This window comes from Pelophylax lessonae (assembly GCF_965119305.1).
Source record: "Pelophylax lessonae genome assembly, chromosome: 8".
NCBI lineage: Eukaryota > Metazoa > Chordata > Amphibia > Anura > Ranidae > Pelophylax > Pelophylax lessonae.
Genome location: NC_138775.1, coordinates 16,903,669 through 16,930,211, shown reverse-complemented (window position 1 = coordinate 16,930,211; position 26,543 = coordinate 16,903,669). Strand labels below are relative to the sequence as shown.

At 50.6% G+C, this 26,543-nt stretch overlaps 1 protein-coding gene across 2 annotated transcripts in view; it reads right to left on the bottom strand.

The window, feature by feature from the left end:
• The window catches only part of IARS1 (isoleucyl-tRNA synthetase 1), a 100,933-nt gene that overhangs the window by 55,508 nt on the left and 18,882 nt on the right, over positions 1 to 26,543 (bottom strand). For both annotated transcript variants that reach the window (XM_082265751.1, XM_082265752.1), the window contains exons 10-13: positions 24,530 to 24,625; positions 13,060 to 13,182; positions 11,396 to 11,487; positions 11,213 to 11,311 (exon numbers count right to left, since the gene is read on the bottom strand). In XM_082265751.1, coding sequence (XP_082121877.1) covers positions 11,213 to 11,311; positions 11,396 to 11,487; positions 13,060 to 13,182; positions 24,530 to 24,625 — 410 coding nt within the window. The remainder of the gene's footprint in view (positions 1 to 11,212; positions 11,312 to 11,395; positions 11,488 to 13,059; positions 13,183 to 24,529; positions 24,626 to 26,543) is intronic.

Sequence of the window (26,543 nt, the reverse complement as noted above, 5' to 3'; positions counted from 1 at the left end):
GTGTTTACTGTAGGTTACTCCCTGCCACAGAACAAAGCAGTGGATTGGACAAGAACCCCTCAAGGAAATCAATGGCTCTGAAGTTGGGCCATTCAAAATGAAGCAAATCTACTAGCTTGGCAAAAAACTGTCACCAATGGTCTCTAGAGGAAACAAAAATGGCCCTATGATGTTGACAAGACATAGAATGCAGTGCTGGGAGGTATTAAAGTCATGCCCTACCACAGATCAAAGCATCAGATTAGAAAAGAACCCTTGAAGGAAACCTATGGATCTGAAGTTGGGCCAATCAAAATGAAGCGTGTCTACTAGTTTGGCGAACAACTGTTATTGATGGGCTCTAGGGGAAATAAACTGTCCCTATGGTGTTGGTGAGGAATATAGTGCAATGCTGGGGGGTATTCAGGCCACTCCCTACTACAGAATAAAGCAGAAGATTAGACAAGAACCCTTGAAGAAAAATTACGGTTCTGAAGTTGGGCCAATCAAAAGGAGGCAAATTTACTAGCTTGGCAGAAATCTGTCCCTGATGGTCTCTAGGGAAAATAAACTGTCTCTTTGATGTTGGCAAGGGATACAGTGCCTTGTGAAAGTATTCAGCCCCCTTGAACTTTGCGACCTTTTGCCACATTTCAGGCTTCAAACAAAGATATAAAACTGTAAATTTTTGTGAAGAATCAACAAGTGGGACACAATCATGAAGTGGAACGAAATTTTTTGGATATTTCAAGCTTTGTTAACAAATAAAAAACTGAAAAATTGGACGTGCAAAATTATTCAGCCCCTTTACTTTCAGTGCAGCAAACACTCTCTCCAGAAGTTCAGTGAGGATCTCTGAATGATCCAATGTTGACCTAAATGACTAATGATGATAAATAGAATCCACCTGTGTGTAATCAAGTCTCTGTATAAATGCACCTGCACTGTGATAGTCTCAGAGGTCCGTTTAAAGCACAGAGAGCATCATGAAGAACAAGGAACACACCAGGCAGGTCCGAGATACTGTTGTGGAGAAGTTTAAAGCCGGATTTGGATACAAAAAGATTTCCCAAGCTTTAAACATCCCAAGGAGCACTGTGCAATCGATAATGTTGAAATGGAAGGAGTATCAGACCACTGCAAATCTACGAAGACCTGGCCGTCCCTCTAAACTTTCAGCTCATACAAGGAGAAGACTGATCAGAGATGCAGCCAAGAGGCCCATGATCACTCTGGATGAACTGCAGAGATCTACAGCTGAGGTGGGAGACTCTGTCCATAGGACAACAATCGGTCGTATACTGCACAAATCTGGCCTTTATGGAAGAGTGGCAAGAAGAAAGCCATTTCTTAAAGATATCCATAAAAAGTGTCGTTTAAAGTTTGCCACAAGCCACCTGGGAGACACCAAACATGTGGAAGAAGGTGCTCTGGTCAGATGAAACCAAAATCTAACTTTTTGGCAACAATGCAAAACGTTATGTTTGGCGTAAAAGCAACACAGCTCATCACCCTGAACACACCATCCCCCACTGTCAAACATGGTGGTGGCAGCATCATGGTTTGGGCCTGCTTTTCTTCAGCAGGGACAGGGAAGACGGTTAAAACTGATGGGAAGATGGATGGAGCCAAATACAGGACCATTCTGGAAGAAAACCTGATGGAGTCTGCAAAAGACCTGAGACTGGGACGGAGATTTGTCTTCCAACAAGACAATGATCCAAAACAGAAAGCAAAATCTACAATGGAATGGTTCACAAATAAACATATCCAGGTGTTGGAATGGCCAAGTCAAAGTCCAGACCTGAATCCAATCGAGAATCTGTGAAAAGAACTGAAAACTGGTGTTCACAAACACTCTCCATCCAACCTCAATGAGCTCGAGCTGTTTTGCAAGGAGGAATGGGCAAAAATTTCAGTCTCTCGATGTGCAAAACTGATAGAGACATACCCCAAGTGACTTACAGCTGTAATCGCAGCAAAAGGTGGCGCTACAAAGTATTAACTTAAGGGGGCTGAATAATTTTGCACACCCAATTTTTCAGTTTTTTATTTGTTAAAAAAGTTTGAAATATCCAATAAATTTCGTTCCACATCATGATTGTGTCCCACTTGTTGATTCTTCACAAATAATTACAGTTTTATATCTTTATGTTTGAAGCCTGAAATGTGGCAAAAGGTCGAAAAGTTCAAGGGGGCCGAATACTTTCGCAAGGCACTGTATAATGCAGTGCTGGGGGTACATAGGATACTCCCTACCACAGATCAAACCAGCAGATTGGACAAGTACCCTTAAAGGAAATCTGTGGCTTCTAGCTTGGCAGAAAACGGTCATTGGTGGTCTCTAGGGGAAAAAAACTGTCTCTATGATGTTGGCGAGGGATATAATGCAGGAGGGTACTTTGGTTATTCCCTACTACTAATCAAACCAGGGGATCCGACAAGAACCCCTGAAGGAATTCTATGGCTCTAAAGCTAGACCAATCAAAATGAAGACTGAAAAGACATCTGACCAAGTCCTCTGTCAGCTGGCAGTGGACCACGCAACACCATATCACACACAGGCGTAACCTTCTGTGACCTACACACCACGTCACCCGCTGTTCTACAGACACACAATGTGACCTCCTCACACACCGCCATCAGAGCTGCTGCAGTACAAAGAGGTCAGTAACATCAGCAAATTCAGAAGTTACCTCCTAATTCACGGCTGAACTAGTTCCAGGATTAATTAGGAAAGGACTGCGGTGAGGGACGGAGGGTGCAGAGGGTGTACAGAAAGAGAAAAGTGGGTTATTAGTACAGCTAAAGGCTCCTCCACCTCTATTAATACAATGCTTTCCCATTCCCTCCAGGTAAGCGGAGATGAAAAGCTTTGGCCTCTTTTCTGGGTGCCGGAAGAACGTCCTCCAGGGAGGCCCGACACACAGCGCTAATGAGATTCATTAATTCAATTCCCTAAACTTGCTCCAGGACACTGTGCCCAATCCAGGAGACACATGAGACAGGAACTGACAACTTCCAACAAAGTGATAACGCTGATTAAAAAAAAAAAAAAGAGAGAGATCTGGAGAATTAGGAGACTTATAAATAGATGGAGAGAATCTAGAACAGAGCATGTGAGGCTTCTAAAACTTACTGCTAGTGTGGCCCAGGGCATCACACTGTCATTCATTCTTACAGAGGCCCCCAACTAAACCCATCCGCCTACAAGCAACATTATTTTTACACAGGCCTGAAATTTAAAAGAAAGACGCTGGTTGTTATGAGCAACAAGGACAATTTTCTTTAGCAGGTTTTTTTTTGTTTTTTTTACATGACAAGTGACACGGGAAGAGACCCATGTTCCACCATGACACCTCGGGAGAGAGGAATACACCGGGAAACGTAAAACGGCATGAAGGAGAATGGGAAAACTGGATTTTTGTCTTACTGTAAAATCATTTTCTCTGTTGTTCATTGACGGATACAGCTACAGATCTTCTTGACCCTTGGGTTTATGCTGCCCCCTACAGGAGTAGGATGCTAGGGGGAAAAAAATGACTACGTCTACAGGGCAGTCCCAGGGGGTATACTCTCACTTCCTGCTATAGATCTTCAGTTTTGAACAAACAGTGTCAAAAGAACATAAAACCCAACTCAATAGAGGGGTGGGTGCTGTGTCCAACAATGAACATCAGGGAAAAGGATTTTACGGTAAGACAAAAACTCTGTTTTCTCTTTTGTTCATTGACGCACACAGCTCCAGATCTTCTTGACCCTTGGGACGTCCCAAAGCAGTGTCAATATGAGGGGTTGCAACATGAGGGAGCAAGAAAACACACTTCCCAAAGGCTATATATAGCCAACCAGGTAAAACAGGAGCTCAACCAAGAACAACTGGGACTCACCTGACAAAAAAAACACCCTCAAAGAGGACTAATCCTCTCCAAAAGCAGCCTGCAAAACCCTGCAGCCAAAAGAAGCATCCACAGATGCCAACACATCCACCTTATAAAAATTTGTGAAAGTGTGCACGGATGACCAGGTGGCCACCTTGCAAACCTGCACTACAGACGCCTGATCACGGAAGGCCCAAGAGACAACTAAGTGCCCTCAGAATGCACTTTAACAGGGAAAGGAGGAACCTGACCCTTAATAGAATAGGCCTGCACCACCGTCTGTCTGATCCATCTAGAAATGGTCGCAGCAGTTGGGGCCAGCCCCTTACGGGGTCTTCCGTAAGGACAAAAAGAAAATCCGATTTTCGGAACGACTCAGTCACCGCCAGGTACACCCTGATTGCTCGAACCACATCCAATGAATGTAAGGCAATCTCTTTAGGATGCTTAGGCTTAGGACACAAGGAAGGCAACACAATGTCTTCATTTAAATGGAAGCCAGAGACCACTTTAGGAAGGAACTATTGGCAGGGACGAAGCACCACTGTCTCTTTGAACCCCTACATAGAGTGAACCACAAGACAACGCAGCCAACTCCGACACCCTGCGCACAGAAGTAATAGCCACCAACAATGCTACCTTCTTTGAAAGAGTAATCAGAGAAACCTCACAAATATTTTCAAAAGGCTTGAAAACCAACAGCACCAAACTGAGATCCCACAGAGGTAACGGAGAACCGGGAAAATCAGGCGGCGGACCCCTTGAACAAAGGTGTGAACCAAGGAATTTGTGGCCAACGTGCGCTGAAAAAAAATCGTTAGGGCCTGAAATCTGGCCTGTAATGGTACCCAAGGCAAAATGCTGATGTACACCTCTTTGGAGAAACTCCAAAGACACTGAAAAGGAACCACCATCCCCCCCCCCCCCCCCCCCCACCCGAGACTCACAGATAAATCTTCTTAGAAGTAGATTTTCTAGCTTTTAACAGCATAGTAATCACCGATTCAGACAACCCTCTATCCTTCAGCACCTGGCTTTCTCTGAGAGGAAGTCTCCAAGGGACATCGGCGACCAGCCGCACTAGGTCTGCATACCAGGACCCGCGAGGCCAGTCCAGTGCCACTAGGATGACCGGAATCCCTTCTGCCTCGATTCTTCGCAGGAGTCTTGGCAAAAGAGTTATTGGGGTAAATGCGTACATCAAACGATACTGGCCCCAAAAAGGGAGTCCCCCACCAGAGACACAGTCAATGAAACACCTCCTGGTGGAGAGACCATTCTCCCTGATCCAACGTCTGCCGGCTGAGGTAGTCTCTGAGGAAGAGGCTAAGCCTCGAAATGCGTTAGCCTGTACAGCTTCGGGGGACGGTACTCTCTTGATCTCGATGCTGAGGATCATGTACCTTGTTTGATATGCTTTTATCAAAAACTCATTTGTGAGTATTTTATACCTTTCATTTTAAATAAATCTTTTAAAGTATAATGCACTACGCCGGTGCGCCCTTGTGTTTGTTTGTCGTTTTTGGCTGAGGTAGTCCGCCTGACATTTTTCTACCTCCCGGAATATGCACAGCAGAGATAGCTAGAAGGAACCGTACTGCCCACCTTAGAATGCTGGGCTACTTCCTGGGCCGCTAGGACACTTTTGATGACCCCTTGATGATTGACATATGGCATTGTCCGATTGAATCCTTACTGGGCGCCCCTGCAGACAAACCATCCATTGGGTCAGGCGAAGCCTGATTGGCTGAATTTCCAGGATATTGATCGGCAGGCTGGACTCCTTCAGAATCCAAAAGGCACCTCCCCACCCGGACAGGCTGGCATCCGTGGTGACCACCGTCCAGAACAAGGGGAGAAAAGATTTTCCCTGTTGAAGCGCCAGAGAGCGGAGCCACCAGATCAGGGATCCCCTCGTACCCCGGCTCAAAAGGATCAGATTGTCTAGAGACAATCTGTGGGTTCTTGTTCCATTTGGCAAGAATCTCCTTTTGCAGAGATCTAGTATGGAACTGAGCAAATGGAACCGCCTCGAAGGTGGAGCCATCAAGCCCAGCACTTGTATACATGTCCTGAGAGATGACCGCCGCCTCGACAACAGGAGTCATATCGCATCTTGCAACTTCTGGAGTTGCACCTCCGGAAGAAACACCCGGACTGAGGCCGTGTCCAGGGTCAGGCCCAGGTAGTCCAGCTTGGTGGACGGGACAAGAACAGACTTTTGGAAAGTCAGTTTTCATCTGAACTCTTGCAGAGTTTGCACAGAAATTTCCAGACCATCTTTTAAGGCATTCGGAGACTCTGCTCACAGAAGGAGGTCATCCAAGTACCCCAGTACCGCAATACCCTTCTGCCTTAGCAATGCTAAGACCAGGGCCAAAACATTTGTGATCACCCGAGGAGCTGAAGACCAAAGGGTAACGCCACAAATTGATAGTGCTCATTGCCACGGAAAAGCGAAGGAAACGCTGATGCCTGACATATATAGGGATATGAAAGTAAGTGTCATTGATATTGATAGAGGCCAGGAAATCTCCCTGATGAAGGAATGCCACTATCTTGCGAATAGATTCCATTCTAAATTTCTGAACCTGCACAAAGCGGTTCAAGGCCTTTAGGCCCAGAATTGGATGGACCTTGCCTTCCTTCCTTGGAACAGTAAAAAGGTTTGAATAAAACCCCTGAAAACGTTCTGATTCCGGAAACTGTACAATGACCCCTTGTGAAAGCAGATCCTGTACCGCCCCAAGAAGACCTCTTAGGCGATCAGGGACTAAACGCAGGTTGGAAGGGAAGAACCTTGTTGGAGGCAAGGACAGGAACTCGATCTTGTAACCGGACCGAATCATCTCATGGACCCATTTGTCTGGATACAAGGAGGTCCGAAAAGAAGTGAAGACCCCCCCACCCCAGATACGGGTGAGGGCTACCCTTCAGGCAGAAAGCGGGCTTGTCTGCAGTCTCGGAGGAACCAGTTCTCAACTTACCAGGCCAGGGCCTCTTGGAACCCCCTGCGGGGTTACTGGCGGATTTTGATCCCTGGTCCTTAGATCGCGAGGGGCGAAAGGACCGCTTATGGGCCAAGAAGAAAAGGCCACGTTTGCAACGAGACTCTTTCCTCCTGGTAGTCTGTGGAAGCAGAGTACTCTTACCTCCAGTAAGACCCTTAATGATCTCTTCCATGGAAGCTCCGCACAAGCGGTCTACTACAAAAGGCAGATCAGTCAATACTTTCTTGGAAGCCTGGTCCGCAGACCAGTATTTCAGCCATATCATGCGGTGAAGACTCACTGCTGTCGCGGACACCCTACAGGCTAAGGGGGCCGCATCCAGAGAGGTATCGCAGATATGCTGCAACCCCTGGACCAACTGGTACGCCAGCTCCGCCAGGTCAGGAGGGGACGGTCCCCCTTCCAAATCCTGGCGCAGGAGCATAGCCCATTCCGTTAAGGTCTGGGACACCAAGGTTATTGTAAAAAACCGGCCACAGAATAGAACTGGCCATAGTAAAAAGGGCCAGAGATTCAGTTCTCTTGTCAAAAGGGTCTTTAAAGGATGGAGAGTCCTCCACCGGAAGAAGGGTGGCTTTATTCAACCTGGAAACCTGCGAGTCCACCACAGGTGGTACTGTCAGTTTCTTTACCAGGTACTCTTCAAAATAGTAACCTTCTAGCTAAACGTTTAAGGACCCTGACAGTGCATTTGGGGGAACCGCACTGACTCGCGATAATGTTGTCGAAATAGGCGGGAAAGGGAAACACCTTTGCCGCTTTGGAGGCTCTGCGAGTACCAAAATGCACCGGCGCAGCCAACGCAGAAGTAGCTGCGTCCTCCAATTTCAATGTTTCCCACATTGATACAATCAGCGCATCCTCTAGTGCTTTTTTATGTGCGGCTATAGTGGAAGAGGAATCATCCTCACTATCAGAGCACTCAGGGTGGGTGGACGCAGACCCAGTAGGGCGACTCGCGTCTGCGGCGGCCAAATCAACCTCAGAATCTGAGGAGACAGAGGACGCAGGTGAAGGTGGGGGATGCTTTTGCTCGTCCTATTTTGGAGGGCCATATCTACTTTGGACACCAGTGACTGCAGGACAGCCGTCATAGCAGACAAGGCGGACTGGGACCCCACGGGCCCCGCAGGCTCTGAGAGGGGGTCAGGTGGTGACACGTGCTCCAGGGACTCCATGGCTAACTTGGGGACCACCAACAAAAAGTGTAAAAATTGCTGTTCAAAATTCCCCCCACCGCTGCACCAGTGGCACCACAAGTCCCAGCACACCAATAACCTGTAGCAGAAAGAGGGAGCCGTATAGCACCCACAGGGACTCACCACCCCCTCCTCAGACGCAGAGCCAGAGAGCCAAGCTGCACGCCTTGCGGAAATTGAAGAGAAAGGTGAAAGTACAGGAACGGCCACTAATGTCCCACTGCCGATGCACCGCTCCATAGGCTTCAAAAACATGGCCGCCGTTTTATAGCAATGTAAAACTACAAGAAAATGGCCCCCCGGACTACACAAACATGGCCGCCGATTATACATGCAGTCACCCATGGCAAAATGGCGCTACGTGCGGCACCCACGTGGCTCCAGGGACCCCCAGGTACACTTGGACAGTAACGGGGGACCCTGCTAGGGACCCCCACCAGGACCATCCCCCCCCACCAAAACCGCGTTTTTTGCAGCCGCACTCCCCCAGCACCCACTCGATACCCCCAAACAGAAAAAACAGGCATGGCCGCCCGGGGGGAGGGGGGGTAGCTAGGCATGGGTGAGTGGGGGGTGGTTAGCAGAGGGACCCCTATAGTGAGGGGGAGCGATATGAGGGAAGGAAGGGCACTTGTGGGTCTGACCAACCCAGGGAGGGGCCCACGTCCACCCCGAAAAAAACACCAGAAGGGAGGGGGGACATCATGGAATGGGAGAGACACACTGCGACTCAGGTCGTGACCAGGGCTATGCATCCTCGCCAGGCCTTTAACTCGCCAGCCAACGTCCAGTGGGGCTATGTTGCGGCCAACCGAGCACGGAGCTGGGGTAGGGGGGCGCTCGCTGGCAAGACTGGGAAGATCGTAAGGATCTAGGATATCCAGTCCATCGCCTAGTCCGGCAGTTGATTGTAGTTCTCACAGGAACCAAATTGATTGTAGTTCTCTTAGGAACAGAAAAAAATAAAAGAAGAAAAAATTCAGTTTAAAAAGGAAAGAATGCTGGAACCAGAGATCCCAGCAAGGAACTACGTCCTTACTGCTGACTAGGCAGAAAAAAACTGAAGACCTATAGCAGGAAGTCAAAACTTTTTTCCGCCTGTAGGGGGCAGCATAAAGCCTGTAAATGAACAGCTGCTATGATGGTATTTACATTACAGGGAATCACCAGCAGGAAAAAAAAAAAAGATATCTGAATGATGCCTGCAGCTGCACCCATCATCCAGATATCTCCACTTCAAGTCCAGGATGTCATATGATGTCCAGCGGTATATGGAAGTGGTTATACATCACAAGCAAACCGGATACTCTTACCAGTAACATTGGCTGTTATTGTGCAGGAGTTTGTCCACCATGTGCTCCACTCGTACAAACCAGCTAGGAATGGCTTTATAAATCAAAAAATCTCAGCTTACCAGCAAAAAAACTGCAGTTTTTACATTTGCGGGTGCCAGAAGTGACTTCATAACGTCGCACCCAACCTCCGAAGGTCATAGAGATGGCCAGAGACCATCTGGTTCTTGGTCAGCTCTATGGTAAATGGCCTCTGTCGGCCAATTCATTCTCCGGCTTGCTGATCGTAAGCACCAGAGGGCGGCGGGAGGGGGGAACGTCCCCTTCCGCCGCCTGTAAATGAACAGCTGCTATGATGGTATTTACATTACAGGGAATCACCAGCAGGAAAAAAAAAGATATCTGAAGGATGCCTGCAGCTGCACCCGCACCCATCATCCAGGTATCTCCACTTCCAGGATGTCATATGACGTCCAGCGGTATGGAAGTGGTTATACATCACAAGCAATCCGGAAACTCTTACCAGAAACATTGGCTGTTATTGTGCAGGAGTTTGTCCACCATGTGCTCCACTCGTACAAACCAGCTAGGAATGGCTTTATAAATAAAAAAAAAAAACAAACAATCTCAGCTTACCAGCAAAAAAAAACGGTAGTTTTTACATTTGCTGGCGTCAGAAGTGACGTCATAACGTCGTGCCAGGCCTCCGAAGGTCAGAGATGGCCGGAGACCATCTGGTCCTTGCTCAGCTCTATGGTAAATGACCTCTGCCAGCCGATTCATTCTCCGGCTTGCTGATCCTAAGCACCAGAGGGCGGCGGGAGGGGGGAACGTCCCCTTCCGCCGCCTGTAAATGAACAGCTGCTACGATGGTATTTACATTATAGGGAATCACCAGCAGGAAAAAAAAAAAGATATCTGAAGGATGCCTGCAGCTGCACCCGCACCCATCATCCAGGTATCTCCAATCCGGATACTCTTACCAGTAACATTGGCTGTTATTGTGCAGGAGTTTGTCCACCATGTGCTCCACTTATACACAGGGCCGCCATTAGGGGGGTACAACCCATACATATGTAGTGGGCCCAGGCGTCTCGAGGGACCCAGTCCTGAGGGATGCCTGGGCTCCAAGTTGACACCTCCCCTTTTTTCCTATACTTCCCTACACTGGCAACTAGTCCCAACTCTCGCTGGTGCCACCCACTGCACTGGCTCTTGACTCCTAGCCTCCTGCTGGCCACCACTGTCAAAATTATTGGTTGCTAGGACCCCCTGGCATCCTAGCATTCAATTATATACATTCACAGGCCCAGACAGAGGAGGAGGATGTAACTTGGTGGTCAGGCCCGGGGGGCCAGGCCTAAAGCTGTGTAAGGGGCCCCAAAATTTCCGATGGCTGCCCTGCTCGTACACACCAGCTAGGAACGGCTTTATAGATCAAAAAAAAAAAAAAACAATCTCAGCTTACCAGCAAAAAAACTGCAGTCTTTACATTTGCCGGCGCAGGAAGTGACGTCATACCGTCGTGCCCGGCCTCTGAAGGTCATAGAGATGGCCGGAAACCATTTGGTCCTCGGTCAGCTCTATGGTAAATGGCCTCTGCCAGCAGATCCATTCTCCGGCTTGCTGATCCTAAGCACCAGAGGGCGGCGGGAGGGGGGAACGTCCCCTTCCGCCGCCTGTAAATGAACAGCTGCTATAATGGTATTTACATTACAGGGAATCACCAGCAGGAAAAAAAAAAGCCTGCAGCTGCACCCATCATCCAGGTATCTCCACTTCCAGGATGTCATATGACGTCCAGCGGTATAGAAGTGGTTATAAATCACAAGCAATCCGGATACTCTTACCAGTAACATTGGCTGTTATTGTGCAGGAGTTTGTCCACCATGTGCTCCACTCGTACAAACCAGCTAGGAACAGCTTTATAGATGAGGGGTGTGTCTGACCTGGGGAAAGAACGGAGGAGTAAGAGTACAGGTCATCAGACATAGCTGGGAAGAGCTTGATATCTACACACACAGGGTCCTCACCTCCAGCAGAAGGGGTAGTTGTGTTTATATGTGCTGCAATGCACCAAACGTCCACGCTCCTTCAGAAGCTTAATAATGTTCTTATCAGCATCCTGGAATTACAAAACATCGCCAGTCACCAAAACAGCTGCACAGGTCTCACCTTCCATTGTCCTCATAATGCTCATGCAATGCTAAATGCAGCAGAATCCCAGAATCCTCCTCACCTCTCTGGTCAGCAGTCTGGATCTCCATACATATATACTATCCACTGATGCCTTTTTGATTGAGTGAGATATATCCCCGTGAGCATTATTTCGCCTACCTCTCCTATGGGGAAGATATATTTGGATTCCTATATATACCATTACTGATGTCCTTGATTCGATGGGAATATCCCATTGAGCATTACTACGCTTATCACCCCTGTGGGGGATTATACATCTGGTGAGTGTGGTCTTTACTGAGAGGGGAGCACCTAAGTTTCCTCACCTGCACAAGTCACCTTGGATCACCTCAAGATCTTTACACCTTTGGAAACCAATTTATCACTAAATAGACTATTGCTTGATGTGCACCTGGTCATTCTGCTCTAGTCACTTTATATCATTATTATTATTATAATATTTTTTGTATAAAACCAGAATAACACAGCGCTTGCCTAAAAACATGATAAATCAACTATATAGTAGAAATAAAGTGCAAATATCCCCTCTAAAAAATTATTATAATATACAATATAAAAATTGGTGTCCAATAAAATGATAAAGTTCAATCAGCAAAGCATATTGCACTACAGTGTCCAAATAAATAATCAATAAAGTGCAAAAAAGAGGTGCTCCAGTGCAGACATAAATTATTCGTGCTCCAGGTGACTTGTGACCCCTCCAGGAACCCTACTCACCAGAACGAATGGACCCTAACAAGGGTCAAGAAGGCCTGTATATAGGTGGATGTTTTGTGCATCAGATCTTCCCCTCAGTATAAAAAGGGGCTAGATCAGGGATCCGCAAACTACGGCCCTCCAGCTGTTGCAGAACTACACATCCCATGAGGCATTGTAAAACTCTGACATTCACAGACATGACTAAGCATGATGGGAATTGTAGTTCCTGAACAACTGGAGGGCCATAGTTTGAGGAACCCTGGGCTAGATGGAGAAGATCCTTATCATATGGTGGTCCTGAATAGCTCCAAAAAAGATAAATACCAAAAAAGACCAGGAATAGTGAAGCCCGTTTTACAAGATTTAATTATATTAGCCAAAAAGAAACTACTCACAAACGTGGTATAATAAAATCACGAGACAAGCTGCAGATGGTACCGGGAACGCCACTGTTGGCGTGCGTTCCACGGCCAACCAGGAAGTGAACCGGAAGTGACGAATCCAAGGTGCCGCACCGGAGATACGTCTTTCCGGGGGGGCACCTTGGATTCGTCACTTCCGGTTCACTATTATATTATACCACGTTTGTGAGTAGTTTCTCAGTTGTCCCATTCTATGTGTATAGTTGAGCCAGAGGAGTATCCCACTCATTCCCTTCTCTCATTTTAAGGGTTGGCATCTGCTTTGGTTCTGCTCACCCCAATACCCCGTGGCTCTGACCGTTCTAGATCCAGCAGTGAAGGTATAATAATAATAATAGTAATAATAATACTAAAAATAATAATAATAGAAATACAACCTTGACATATTGCCCAGCAAAGTCAGTGACCTCCGGGGTGAAGCAGCCGGAAGAATTAACAGGACACACTGGCACCGAGTCCTTTTGGATAATGTTGAAGTCCATGCAAACCCGATAATCATCCTGTGGGGAGATCACACTAAACATATTAGAAAAGAAAAAGTATACAGCAAAAACATCTCACTGCCGACCACTGCTACACATAAATGGCCAGCTATGATCTGCAGACAAATATCTGCTATAGATATAAACACATCAAATGATAAATACCCCACCAGTATGGGTCATCTATCCCTATACTATCCCTACAGTGTACACACCCCTTCAATGTGCATCATATACCCCGCCCTCATCTCTACAATGTACACACCCCTCCAGTATGGAGCATATAGTCTTTGGATAGATCACAATAGTCCCTATAATGCTGACACTCCTCTAGGGCAAATAGTGCAGTCTGGGATGTAGCCCCCCCTCCCCCCTCTTCTGATTCTGCAAAATGTTAAACTCTCAAGGTGTATGAAAAATCCTGAATTGGCAGCAGCGCTGATCATTTACAGCTCATAAATGCCATCTAGAGGATCAAAAGCAGAACTACACCAAAACAGCTCCACCTGCACTTGAGAACGACTCCCTTGTCCTTTTTCGGGGGGCTTTATCAACCTCTGCATGATGTCGGCGGGGCCCCAACATCCTCTGTCTACTTTCTGTAGACACCCCAAAGCACCATCCGCCTGCTCTCTGTAGACCTCAATACCTTCCTGCGTGCTCTCTGCAAACCCCAACACCTTCCGCCTGCTCTCTGCAAACCCTAACACCTTCCGCCTGCTCTCTGCAGACCCTAACACCGTCCTTCTGTTCTCTGCAGACCCTAACACCAACCGCTTTCCCTCTGCATATCCTAGCACCTTCCGCCTGCTCTCTGCAAACCCTAACACCTTCCGCCTGCTCTCTGTAGACCCTAACACCGTCCTTCTGTTCTCTGCAGACCCTAACACCAACCGCTTTCCCTCTGCATATCCTAGCACCTTCCGCCTGCTCTCTGCAAACCCTAACACCTTCCGCCTGCTCTCTGTAGACCCTAACACCGTCCTTCTGTTCTCTGCAGACCCTAACACCAACCGCTTTCCCTCTGCATACCCTAGCACCTTCCGCCTGTTCTCTGCAGACCCTAACACCTTTTGCCTGTTCTCTGCAGGCACTAGCACCTTCCACCTTCTCGTTGCAGATCTTAGCACCTTCCGCCTGTTCTCTGAAGACCTTAGACCCTTCCGGCTGCTTTCTGCTGACCCTAACACCTTCCATCTGGTCTCTTCTGACCACAACACCTTTCGCCTTTTCTCTGCTGACCCTAGACCCTTCCGCCTCCTCTCTGCAAACCCTAGACCCTTCCGCCTGCTCTCTGCAGACCCTAGAACCTTCTGCCTGCTCTCTGCATACCCTAGACCCTTCCCCCCGCTCTCTCTGCAGACCCTAGCACCTTCCGCCTGTTCTCTGCAAACCCTAGACCCTTCTGCCTGCTCTCTGCAAACCCTAGACCCTTCTGCCTGCTCTCTGCAGACCCTAGAACCTTCCGCCTGCTCTCTGCATACCCTAGACCCCTCCGCCTGCTCTCTGCAAACCCTAGACCCTTCTGCCTGCTCTCTGCAGACCCTAGACCCTTCTGCCTGCTCTCTGTAAACCCTAGACCCCTCCGCCTGCTCTCTGCAAACCCTAGAACCTTCCGCCTGCTCTCTGGAAACCCTAGACCCTTCCCCCCGCTCTCTCTGCAGACCCTAGCACCTTTCGCCTGTTCTCTGCAAACCCTAGACCCTTCTGCCTGCTCTCTGTAAACCCTAGACCCCTCCGCCTGCTCTCTGCAAACCCTAGAACCTTCCGCCTGCTCTCTGGAAACCCTAGACCCTTCCCCCCGCTCTCTCTGCAGACCCTAGCACCTTTCGCCTGTTCTCTGCAAACCCTAGACCCTTCTGCCTGCTCTCTGTAAACCCTAGACCCTCCCGCCTGCTCTCTGCAGACCCTAGAACCTTCCGCCTGCTCTCTAGAAACCCTAGACCCTTCCGCCCGCTCTCTCTGCAGACCCTAGCACCTTCCGCCTTTTCTCTGCTGACCCTAGACCCTTCCGCCTGCTCTCTGCAGACCCTAGACCCTTCCGCCTGCTCTCTGCAGACCCTAGACCTTTCCGCCTGCTCTCTGCAGACCCTAGAACCTTCCGCCTGCTCTCTGCAGACCCTAGAACCTTCCGCCTGCTCTCTGCAGACCCTAGAACCTTCCGCCTGCTCTCTGCAAACCCTAGAACCTTCCGCCTGCTCTCTGGAAACCCTAGACCCTTCCGCCCGCTCTCTCTGCAGACCCTAGCACCTTCCGCCTGTTCTCTGCTGACCCTAGACCCTCCCCCCTGCTCTCTGCAGACCCTAGACCAGGGATGGCGAAACCTTGGCACCCCAGATGTTTTGGAACTATATTTCCAATGATGCTCCTGAACTCTACAGTGTAGTTGAGCATCATGAGAAATGTAGTTCCAAAACATCTGGGGTGCCAAGGTTTGCCATCACTGTGCTAGACCCTTCCGCCTGCTCTCTGTAAACCCTAGACTCTTCAGCCTGCTCTCTGCTGACCCCTAACACCTTCCGCCTGATCTCTTCTAAACCTAATACCTTCCACCTGTTCTCTGCAGACCCTAACACCTTCCGCCTGCTCTCTGAAGACCCTAGAACCTTCCGCCTGCTCTCTGTAGACCCTAGACCCTTCCGTCCGCTCGCTCTGCAGACCCTAGCACCTTCCGCCTGCTCTCTGCAAACCCTAGACCCTTCTGCCTGCTCTCTGCAAACCCTAGACCCTTCTGCCTGCTCTCTGTAAACCCTAGACCCTCCTGCCTGCTCTCTGCAGACCCTAGAACCTTCCGCCTGCTCTCTGGAAACCCTAGACCCTTCCGCCCGCTCTCTCTGCAGACCCTAGACCCTTCCGCCCGCTCTCTCTGCAGACCCTAGCACCTTCCGCCTTTTCTCTGCTGACCCTAGACCCTTCTGCCTGCTCTCTGCAAACTCTAGACCCTTCTGCCTGCTCTCTGCAAACCCTAGACCCTTCTGCCTGCTCTCTGTAAACCCTAGAACCTTCCGCCTGCTCTCTGGAAACCCTAGACCCTTCCGCCTGCTCTCTCTGCAGACCCTAGCACCTTCCGCCTTTTCTCTGCGGACCCTAGACCCTTCCGCCTTTTCTCTGTTGACCCTAGACCCTTCCGCCTGCTCTCTGCAAACCCTAGACCCTTCCGCCTGCTCTCTGCAAACCCTAGACCCTTCCGCATGCTCTCTGTAAACCCTAGACCCTTGCACCTGCTCTCTGCAAACCCTAGACCCTTCTGCCTGCTCTCTGCAAACCCTAGACCCTTCCGCCTGCTCTCTGTAAACCCTAGACCCTTCCGCCTGCTCTCTGCAAACCCTAGACCCTTCCGCCTGCTCTCTGCAAACCCTAGACCCTTCCGCATGCTCTCTGCAAACCCTAGACCCTTGCACCTGCTCTCTGCAAACCCTAGACCCTTCTGCCTGCTCTCTGCAAACCCTAGACCCTTCCGCCTGCTCTCTGTAAACCCTAGACCCTTCCGCCTGATCTCTGCAAACCCTAGACCCTTCCATCGGCTCTCTGTAAACCCTAGACCCTTCCGCCTGCTCTCTGGACACCCTAGACACTTCCGCCTGCTCCCTGCTGACCCTAACAACTTCCGCCTGGTTTCTGCAGACCCTAGACCCTTCCGCCTGGTCTCTCTGCAGACCCTAGCACCTTCCGCCTGCTCTCTGCAAACCATAGACCCTTCTGCCTGCTCTCTGGAAACCCTAGACCCTTCCGCCCACTCTATCTGCATATCCTAGCACCTTCCGCCTGTTCTCTGCAGACCCTAACACCTTTCGCCTTTTCTCTGCGAACCCTAGACCCTTCCGCCTTTTCTCTGTTGACCCTAGACCCTTCCGCCTGCTCTCTGCAAACCCTAGACCCTTCCACCTGCTCTCTGCAAACCCTAGACCCTTCCGCCTGCTCTCTATGCAAACCCTAGACCCTTCCGCCTGCTCTCTGCAAACCCTAGACCCTTCCGCCTGCTCTCTGCAAACCCTAGACCCTTCCGCCTGCTCTCTGCAAACCCTAGACCCTTCCGCATGCTCTCTGTAAACCCTAGACCCTTGCACCTGCTCTCTGCAAACCCTAGACCCTTCTGCCTGCTCTCTGCAAACCCTAGACCCTTCCGCCTGCTCTCTGTAAACCCTAGACCCTTCCGCCTGATCTCTGCAAACCCTAGACCCTTCCATCGGCTCTCTGTAAACCCTAGACCCTTCCGCCTGCTCTCTGGACACCCTAGACACTTCCGCCTGCTCTCTGCTGACCCTAACAACTTCCGCCTGGTTTCTGCAGACCCTAGACCCTTCCGCCTGGTCTCTCTGCAGACCCTAGCACCTTCCGCCTGCTCTCTGCAAACCATAGACCCTTCTGCCTGCTCTCTGGAAACCCTAGACCCTTCCGCCCACTCTATCTGCATATCCTAGCACCTTCCGCCTGTTCTCTGCAGACCCTAACACCTTTCGCCTTTTCTCTGCGGACCCTAGACCCTTCCGCCTTTTCTCTGTTGACCCTAGACCCTTCCGCCTGCTCTCTGCAAACCCTAGACCCTTCCACCTGCTCTCTGCAAACCCTAGACCCTTCCGCCTGCTCTCTATGCAAACCCTAGACCCTTCCGCCTGCTCTCTGCAAACCCTAGACCCTTCCGCCTGCTCTCTGCAAACCCTAGACCCTTCCGCCTGCGCTCTGTAAACCCTAGACCCTTCCGCCGGCTCTCTGCAAACCCTAGACCCTTCCATCGGCTCTCTGTAAACCCTAGACCCTTCCGCCTGCTCTCTGGAAACCCTAGACACTTCTGCCTGCTCTCTGCTGACCCTAACAACTTCCGCCTGGTTTCTGTAGACCCTAGACTCTTCTGCCTGCTCTCTGCAAACCCTAGACCCTTCCGCCCGTTCTCTCTGCAGACCCTAGCACCTTCCGCCTGCTCTCTGAAGACCCTAGAACCTTCCGCCTGCTCTCTGTAGACCCTAGACCCTTCCGTCCGCTCGCTCTGCAGACCCTAGCACCTTCCGCCTGCTCTCTGCAAACCCTAGACCCTTCTGCCTGCTCTCTGCAAACCCTAGACCCTTCTGCCTGCTCTCTGTAAACCCTAGACCCTCCTGCCTGCTCTCTGCAGACCCTAGAACCTTCCGCCTGCTCTCTGGAAACCCTAGACCCTTCCGCCCGCTCTCTCTGCAGACCCTAGACCCTTCCGCCCGCTCTCTCTGCAGACCCTAGCACCTTCCGCCTTTTCTCTGCTGACCCTAGACCCTTCTGCCTGCTCTCTGCAAACTCTAGACCCTTCTGCCTGCTCTCTGCAAACCCTAGACCCTTCTGCCTGCTCTCTGTAAACCCTAGAACCTTCCGCCTGCTCTCTGGAAACCCTAGACCCTTCCGCCTGCTCTCTCTGCAGACCCTAGCACCTTCCGCCTTTTCTCTGCGGACCCTAGACCCTTCCGCCTTTTCTCTGTTGACCCTAGACCCTTCCGCCTGCTCTCTGCAAACCCTAGACCCTTCCGCCTGCTCTCTGCAAACCCTAGACCCTTCCGCATGCTCTCTGTAAACCCTAGACCCTTGCACCTGCTCTCTGCAAACCCTAGACCCTTCTGCCTGCTCTCTGCAAACCCTAGACCCTTCCGCCTGCTCTCTGTAAACCCTAGACCCTTCCGCCTGCTCTCTGCAAACCCTAGACCCTTCCGCCTGCTCTCTGCAAACCCTAGACCCTTCCGCATGCTCTCTGCAAACCCTAGACCCTTGCACCTGCTCTCTGCAAACCCTAGACCCTTCTGCCTGCTCTCTGCAAACCCTAGACCCTTCCGCCTGCTCTCTGTAAACCCTAGACCCTTCCGCCTGATCTCTGCAAACCCTAGACCCTTCCATCGGCTCTCTGTAAACCCTAGACCCTTCCGCCTGCTCTCTGGACACCCTAGACACTTCCGCCTGCTCCCTGCTGACCCTAACAACTTCCGCCTGGTTTCTGCAGACCCTAGACCCTTCCGCCTGGTCTCTCTGCAGACCCTAGCACCTTCCGCCTGCTCTCTGCAAACCATAGACCCTTCTGCCTGCTCTCTGGAAACCCTAGACCCTTCCGCCCACTCTATCTGCATATCCTAGCACCTTCCGCCTGTTCTCTGCAGACCCTAACACCTTTCGCCTTTTCTCTGCGAACCCTAGACCCTTCCGCCTTTTCTCTGTTGACCCTAGACCCTTCCGCCTGCTCTCTGCAAACCCTAGACCCTTCCACCTGCTCTCTGCAAACCCTAGACCCTTCCGCCTGCTCTCTATGCAAACCCTAGACCCTTCCGCCTGCTCTCTGCAAACCCTAGACCCTTCCGCCTGCTCTCTGCAAACCCTAGACCCTTCCGCCTGCTCTCTGCAAACCCTAGACCCTTCCGCATGCTCTCTGTAAACCCTAGACCCTTGCACCTGCTCTCTGCAAACCCTAGACCCTTCTGCCTGCTCTCTGCAAACCCTAGACCCTTCCGCCTGCTCTCTGTAAACCCTAGACCCTTCCGCCTGATCTCTGCAAACCCTAGACCCTTCCATCGGCTCTCTGTAAACCCTAGACCCTTCCGCCTGCTCTCTGGACACCCTAGACACTTCCGCCTGCTCTCTGCTGACCCTAACAACTTCCGCCTGGTTTCTGCAGACCCTAGACCCTTCCGCCTGGTCTCTCTGCAGACCCTAGCACCTTCCGCCTGCTCTCTGCAAACCATAGACCCTTCTGCCTGCTCTCTGGAAACCCTAGACCCTTCCGCCCACTCTATCTGCATATCCTAGCACCTTCCGCCTGTTCTCTGCAGACCCTAACACCTTTCGCCTTTTCTCTGCGGACCCTAGACCCTTCCGCCTTTTCTCTGTTGACCCTAGACCCTTCCGCCTGCTCTCTGCAAACCCTAGACCCTTCCACCTGCTCTCTGCAAACCCTAGACCCTTCCGCCTGCTCTCTATGCAAACCCTAGACCCTTCCGCCTGCTCTCTGCAAACCCTAGACCCTTCCGCCTGCTCTCTGCAAACCCTAGACCCTTCCGCCTGCGCTCTGTAAACCCTAGACCCTTCCGCCGGCTCTCTGCAAACCCTAGACCCTTCCATCGGCTCTCTGTAAACCCTAGACCCTTCCGCCTGCTCTCTGGAAACCCTAGACACTTCTGCCTGCTCTCTGCTGACCCTAACAACTTCCGCCTGGTTTCTGTAGACCCTAGACTCTTCTGCCTGCTCTCTGCAAACCCTAGACCCTTCCGCCCGTTCTCTCTGCAGACCCTAGCACCTTCCGCCTGCTCTCTGAAGACCCTAGAACCTTCCGCCTGCTCTCTGTAGACCCTAGACCCTTCCGTCCGCTCGCTCTGCAGACCCTAGCACCTTCCGCCTGCTCTCTGCAAACCCTAGACCCTTCTGCCTGCTCTCTGCAAACCCTAGACCCTTCTGCCTGCTCTCTGTAAACCCTAGACCCTCCTGCCTGCTCTCTGCAGACCCTAGAACCTTCCGCCTGCTCTCTGGAAACCCTAGACCCTTCCGCCCGCTCTCTCTGCAGACCCTAGACCCTTCCGCCCGCTCTCTCTGCAGACCCTAGCACCTTCCGCCTTTTCTCTGCTGACCCTAGACCCTTCTGCCTGCTCTCTGCAAACTCTAGACCCTTCTGCCTGCTCTCTGCAAACCCTAGACCCTTCTGCCTGCTCTCTGTAAACCCTAGAACCTTCCGCCTGCTCTCTGGAAACCCTAGACCCTTCCGCCTGCTCTCTCTGCAGACCCTAGCACCTTCCGCCTTTTCTCTGCGGACCCTAGACCCTTCCGCCTTTTCTCTGTTGACCCTAGACCCTTCCGCCTGCTCTCTGCAAACCCTAGACCCTTCCGCCTGCTCTCTGCAAACCCTAGACCCTTCCGCATGCTCTCTGTAAACCCTAGACCCTTGCACCTGCTCTCTGCAAACCCTAGACCCTTCTGCCTGCTCTCTGCAAACCCTAGACCCTTCCGCCTGCTCTCTGTAAACCCTAGACCCTTCCGCCTGCTCTCTGCAAACCCTAGACCCTTCCGCCTGCTCTCTGCAAACCCTAGACCCTTCCGCATGCTCTCTGCAAACCCTAGACCCTTGCACCTGCTCTCTGCAAACCCTAGACCCTTCTGCCTGCTCTCTGCAAACCCTAGACCCTTCCGCCTGCTCTCTGTAAACCCTAGACCCTTCCGCCTGATCTCTGCAAACCCTAGACCCTTCCATCGGCTCTCTGTAAACCCTAGACCCTTCCGCCTGCTCTCTGGACACCCTAGACACTTCCGCCTGCTCCCTGCTGACCCTAACAACTTCCGCCTGGTTTCTGCAGACCCTAGACCCTTCCGCCTGGTCTCTCTGCAGACCCTAGCACCTTCCGCCTGCTCTCTGCAAACCATAGACCCTTCTGCCTGCTCTCTGGAAACCCTAGACCCTTCCGCCCACTCTATCTGCATATCCTAGCACCTTCCGCCTGTTCTCTGCAGACCCTAACACCTTTCGCCTTTTCTCTGCGAACCCTAGACCCTTCCGCCTTTTCTCTGTTGACCCTAGACCCTTCCGCCTGCTCTCTGCAAACCCTAGACCCTTCCACCTGCTCTCTGCAAACCCTAGACCCTTCCGCCTGCTCTCTATGCAAACCCTAGACCCTTCCGCCTGCTCTCTGCAAACCCTAGACCCTTCCGCCTGCTCTCTGCAAACCCTAGACCCTTCCGCCTGCTCTCTGCAAACCCTAGACCCTTCCGCATGCTCTCTGTAAACCCTAGACCCTTGCACCTGCTCTCTGCAAACCCTAGACCCTTCTGCCTGCTCTCTGCAAACCCTAGACCCTTCCGCCTGCTCTCTGTAAACCCTAGACCCTTCCGCCTGATCTCTGCAAACCCTAGACCCTTCCATCGGCTCTCTGTAAACCCTAGACCCTTCCGCCTGCTCTCTGGACACCCTAGACACTTCCGCCTGCTCTCTGCTGACCCTAACAACTTCCGCCTGGTTTCTGCAGACCCTAGACCCTTCCGCCTGGTCTCTCTGCAGACCCTAGCACCTTCCGCCTGCTCTCTGCAAACCATAGACCCTTCTGCCTGCTCTCTGGAAACCCTAGACCCTTCCGCCCACTCTATCTGCATATCCTAGCACCTTCCGCCTGTTCTCTGCAGACCCTAACACCTTTCGCCTTTTCTCTGCGGACCCTAGACCCTTCCGCCTTTTCTCTGTTGACCCTAGACCCTTCCGCCTGCTCTCTGCAAACCCTAGACCCTTCCACCTGCTCTCTGCAAACCCTAGACCCTTCCGCCTGCTCTCTATGCAAACCCTAGACCCTTCCGCCTGCTCTCTGCAAACCCTAGACCCTTCCGCCTGCTCTCTGCAAACCCTAGACCCTTCCGCCTGCGCTCTGTAAACCCTAGACCCTTCCGCCGGCTCTCTGCAAACCCTAGACCCTTCCATCGGCTCTCTGTAAACCCTAGACCCTTCCGCCTGCTCTCTGGAAACCCTAGACACTTCTGCCTGCTCTCTGCTGACCCTAACAACTTCCGCCTGGTTTCTGTAGACCCTAGACTCTTCTGCCTGCTCTCTGCAAACCCTAGACCCTTCCGCCTGTTCTCTCTGCAGACCCTAGCACCTTCCGCCTGCTCTCTGCAAACCCTAGACCCTTCCGCCCGCTCTCTCTGCAGACCCTAGACCCTTCCGCCTGCTCTCTTTAAACCCTAGACCCTTCTGCCTGCTCTCTGTACACCCTTCCACCTGCTCTCCGCTAACCCTAACACCTTTTGCCTGTTCTCTGCAGACCCTAACACTTTTCACCTGTTCTCTGCAGACCCTAACACCTTCCGCCTTCTCTCTGCAGACCCTAGCACCTTACGCCTGCTCTCTGCAAACCCTAGACCATTCCGCCCGCTCTCTCTGCAGACCCTAGACCCCTCCGCCTGCTCTCTCTAAACCTAGACCCTTCTGCCTGCTCTCTGTACACCCATCCACCTGCTCTCTGCTAACCCTAACACCTTTTGCCTGTTCTCTGCAGACCCTAACACCTTTCACCTGTTCTCTGCAGACCCTAACACCTTCCGCCTTCTCTCTGCAAACCCTAGACCCTTTCCCCTGCTCTCTGCTGACTCTAACATCTTCTGTCTGGTCTCATGTAAACCTAACACCTTAAGCCTGGTCTCTGCAGACCCTAACACCTACCGCCTGTTCTCTGCAGACCCCAACACCTTTTGCCTGTTCTCTGCAAACCCTAGACCCTTCCACCTGCTCTCCGCTAATCCTAACGCCTTTTGCCTGTTCTCTGCAGACCCTAGACCCTTCTGCCTGCTCTCTGCAAACCCTAGACCCTTCCGCCTGCTCTCTGCAAACCCTAGACCACTCCGCCTGCTCTCTGCAAACCCTAGACCACTCCGCCTGCTCTCTGCAAACCCTAGACCACTCCGCCTGCTCTCTGTAAACCCTTGACCCTTCTGCCTGCTCTCTGCAAACCCTAGACTCTTCCGTCTGCTCTCTGCAAACCCTAGACCCTTCCGCCTGCTCTCTGCAAACCCTAGACCCATCTGCCTTCTCTCTGTAGACCCTAGACCCTTCTGCTTCTTCTCTGCTGACCCTAGACCTTTCTGCCTGCTCTCTGCCAACCCTAGACCCTTCCGCCTGCTCTCTGCAAACCCTAGACCCTTCCGCCTTATCTACGCTAACCCTAACACCTTCCACCTAGTCTCTGCTGACCCTAACACCATCCACATGGTCTCTGCTGACCCTTACACCTTCCACCTGGTCTCTGCTGACCCTAACACCTTCTGCTTGGTCTCTGCTGACCCTAACACCTTCTGCCTGCAGGACCTTCTACCCGCTTTCTGCAGACAATAGCCCCCATCTTTTTCTTCTTACTGCTCAACCAGACCCAACTCTAAAACTTCCTATTAACATATTAGCACATGGCATAAGGGCATAAGCTCTGAACAACCAGTTATGATCGAGCTTCTAGAAGGGTTTTCATGTTCAGTCCAACTGTTACTGTTGTGTGGCCTTACAAAAGGTTTTACTCTATTTAGCATTTTATTTACTTTGTCTGAACCTAAAGGGCAGGGCAGCCTGCCCTGACCCCAAGCTACAAGTCATGCTGTCTTTACACCAGTATCAAAAAATCAAGCCCACTAAATGAAATTCAAAGAACTCAAAGGCTCACATTTTTTTTTTTTTACTGTATGCACACTCAGGAGCCAGAAGAGAGCATGCAGCGTGAAGTCAGACAGCTGTCAGCCAGCAAACGTCAGCTTCAAAATCAATCAGGTCTGACAAAGTAAATGTCACTACATATAGGGGGCAATAATAACACTAGTATGTAAGTCCATACAGTTATAACAACTGAAGGCTGAATACTCAAATTCTTGCAACACAAGAAAAACAGATATTTCAGTTCATACTCACTGCGCCAAAGTATGGAGCTTGATGTACCACCCCAGTGCCGTCTTCTGATTTTACATAATTGTCAAAGAGAACAGTGAATGCCCCCCTGTCCGCTGCCTGAAAACACCAATCACATCATCAGATTCATTACAAGACCTCATAGCATACACAAGGAATACATATCACATACAAGTCCAAGCATTAATTCATCCATATCTAACTAAAACAAGTGCATATTTTAATATATAAATATATATACATATATATATATATATATATATACACACACACACACACAGTGTCTCACAAAAGTGAGTACACATCTCACATTTTTGTAAATATTTTATTATATCTTTTCATGTGACAACACTGAAGAAATGACACTTTGCTACAATGTAAAGTAGTGAGTGTACAGCTTGTATAACAGTGTAAATTTGCTGTCCCCTCAAAATAACTCAACACACAGCCATTAATGTCTAAACCGCTGGCAACAAAAGTGAGTACACCCCTAAGTGAAAATGTCCAAATTTGGCCTAAAGTGTCAATATTTTGTGTGGCCACCATTATTTTCCAGCACTGCCTTAACCCTCTTGGGCATGGAGTTCACCAGAGCTTCACAGGTTGCCAATGGAGTCCTCTTCCACTCCTCCATGACGACATTACGGAGCTGGTGGATGTTAGAGACCTTGCACTCCTCCACCTTCCATTTCAGGATGTCCCACAGATGCTCAATAGGGTTTAGGTCTGGAGACATGCTTGGCCAGTCCATCACCTTTACCCTGAGCTTCTATAGCAAGGCAGTGGTCATCTTGGAGATGTGTTTGGGGTCTTTATGTTGGAATATTGCCCTGCGGCCCAGTCTCCAAAGGGAAGGGGATCATGCTCTGCTTCAGTATGTCACAGTACATGTTGGCATTCATGGTTCCCTTAATAAACTGTAGTTCCCCAGTGCCGGCAGCCCCAGACCATGACACTCCCACCACCATGCTTGACTGTAGGCAAGACACACTTGTCTTTGTACTCCTCACCTGGTTGCCGCCACACACGCTTAACACCATCTGAACCAAATAAGTTTATCTTGGTCTCATCAGACCACAGGACATGGTTCCAGTAATCAATGTCCTTAGTCTGCTTGTCTTCTGCAAACTGTTTGCGGGCTTTCTTGTGCATCGTCATAAGAAGAGGCTTCCTTCTGGGACGACAGCCATACAGACCAATTTGATGCAGTGTGTGGCTTATGGTCTGAGCACTGACAGGCTGACCCCCCACCCCTTAAACCTCTGCAGCAATGCTGGCAGCACTCATACATCTATTTCCCAAAGACAACCTCTAGGTATTTCGCTGAGCACGTGCACCCAACTGCTTTGGTCGACCATGGCGAGGCCTGTTCTGAGTGGACCCTGTCCTGTTAAACTGCTGTATGGTCTTGGCTACCGTGCTGCAGCTCAGTTTTGGGGTCTTGGCAACCTTCTTATAGCCTAGGCCATCTTTATGAAGAGCAACAATTCTTTTTTCAGATCCTCAGAGAGTTCTTTGCCATAAAGTGTAAAGTGTATTGAACTTCCAGTGACCAGCATGAGAGAGTGAGAGCGATAACACCGAATTTAACACACCTGCTCCCCATTGACACCTTGTAACAGTAAAGAGTCACATGACACTGGGAGGGAAAATGGCTAATTGGGTCCAATTTGGACATTTCACTTAGGGGTGTACTCACTTTTGTTGCCAGCGGTTTAGACATTAATGGCTGTGTGTTGGTTATTTTGAGGGGACAGCAAATTTACACTGTTATACAAGCTGTACACTCACTACTTTACATTGTAGCAAATGTAATTTCCTTAGTGCTGTCACATGAAAAGATATAATAAAATATTTACAAAAATGTGAGGGGTGTACTCACTTTTGTGAGATACTGTATATTATATATATATATATTTATTAATTACGTTACAGTCACACATGAATATTCTCACATACAGCAGGATCTGGCTATGCAGTCAGTACCATCACAATCCCACCAATCATTCTCTTCCAA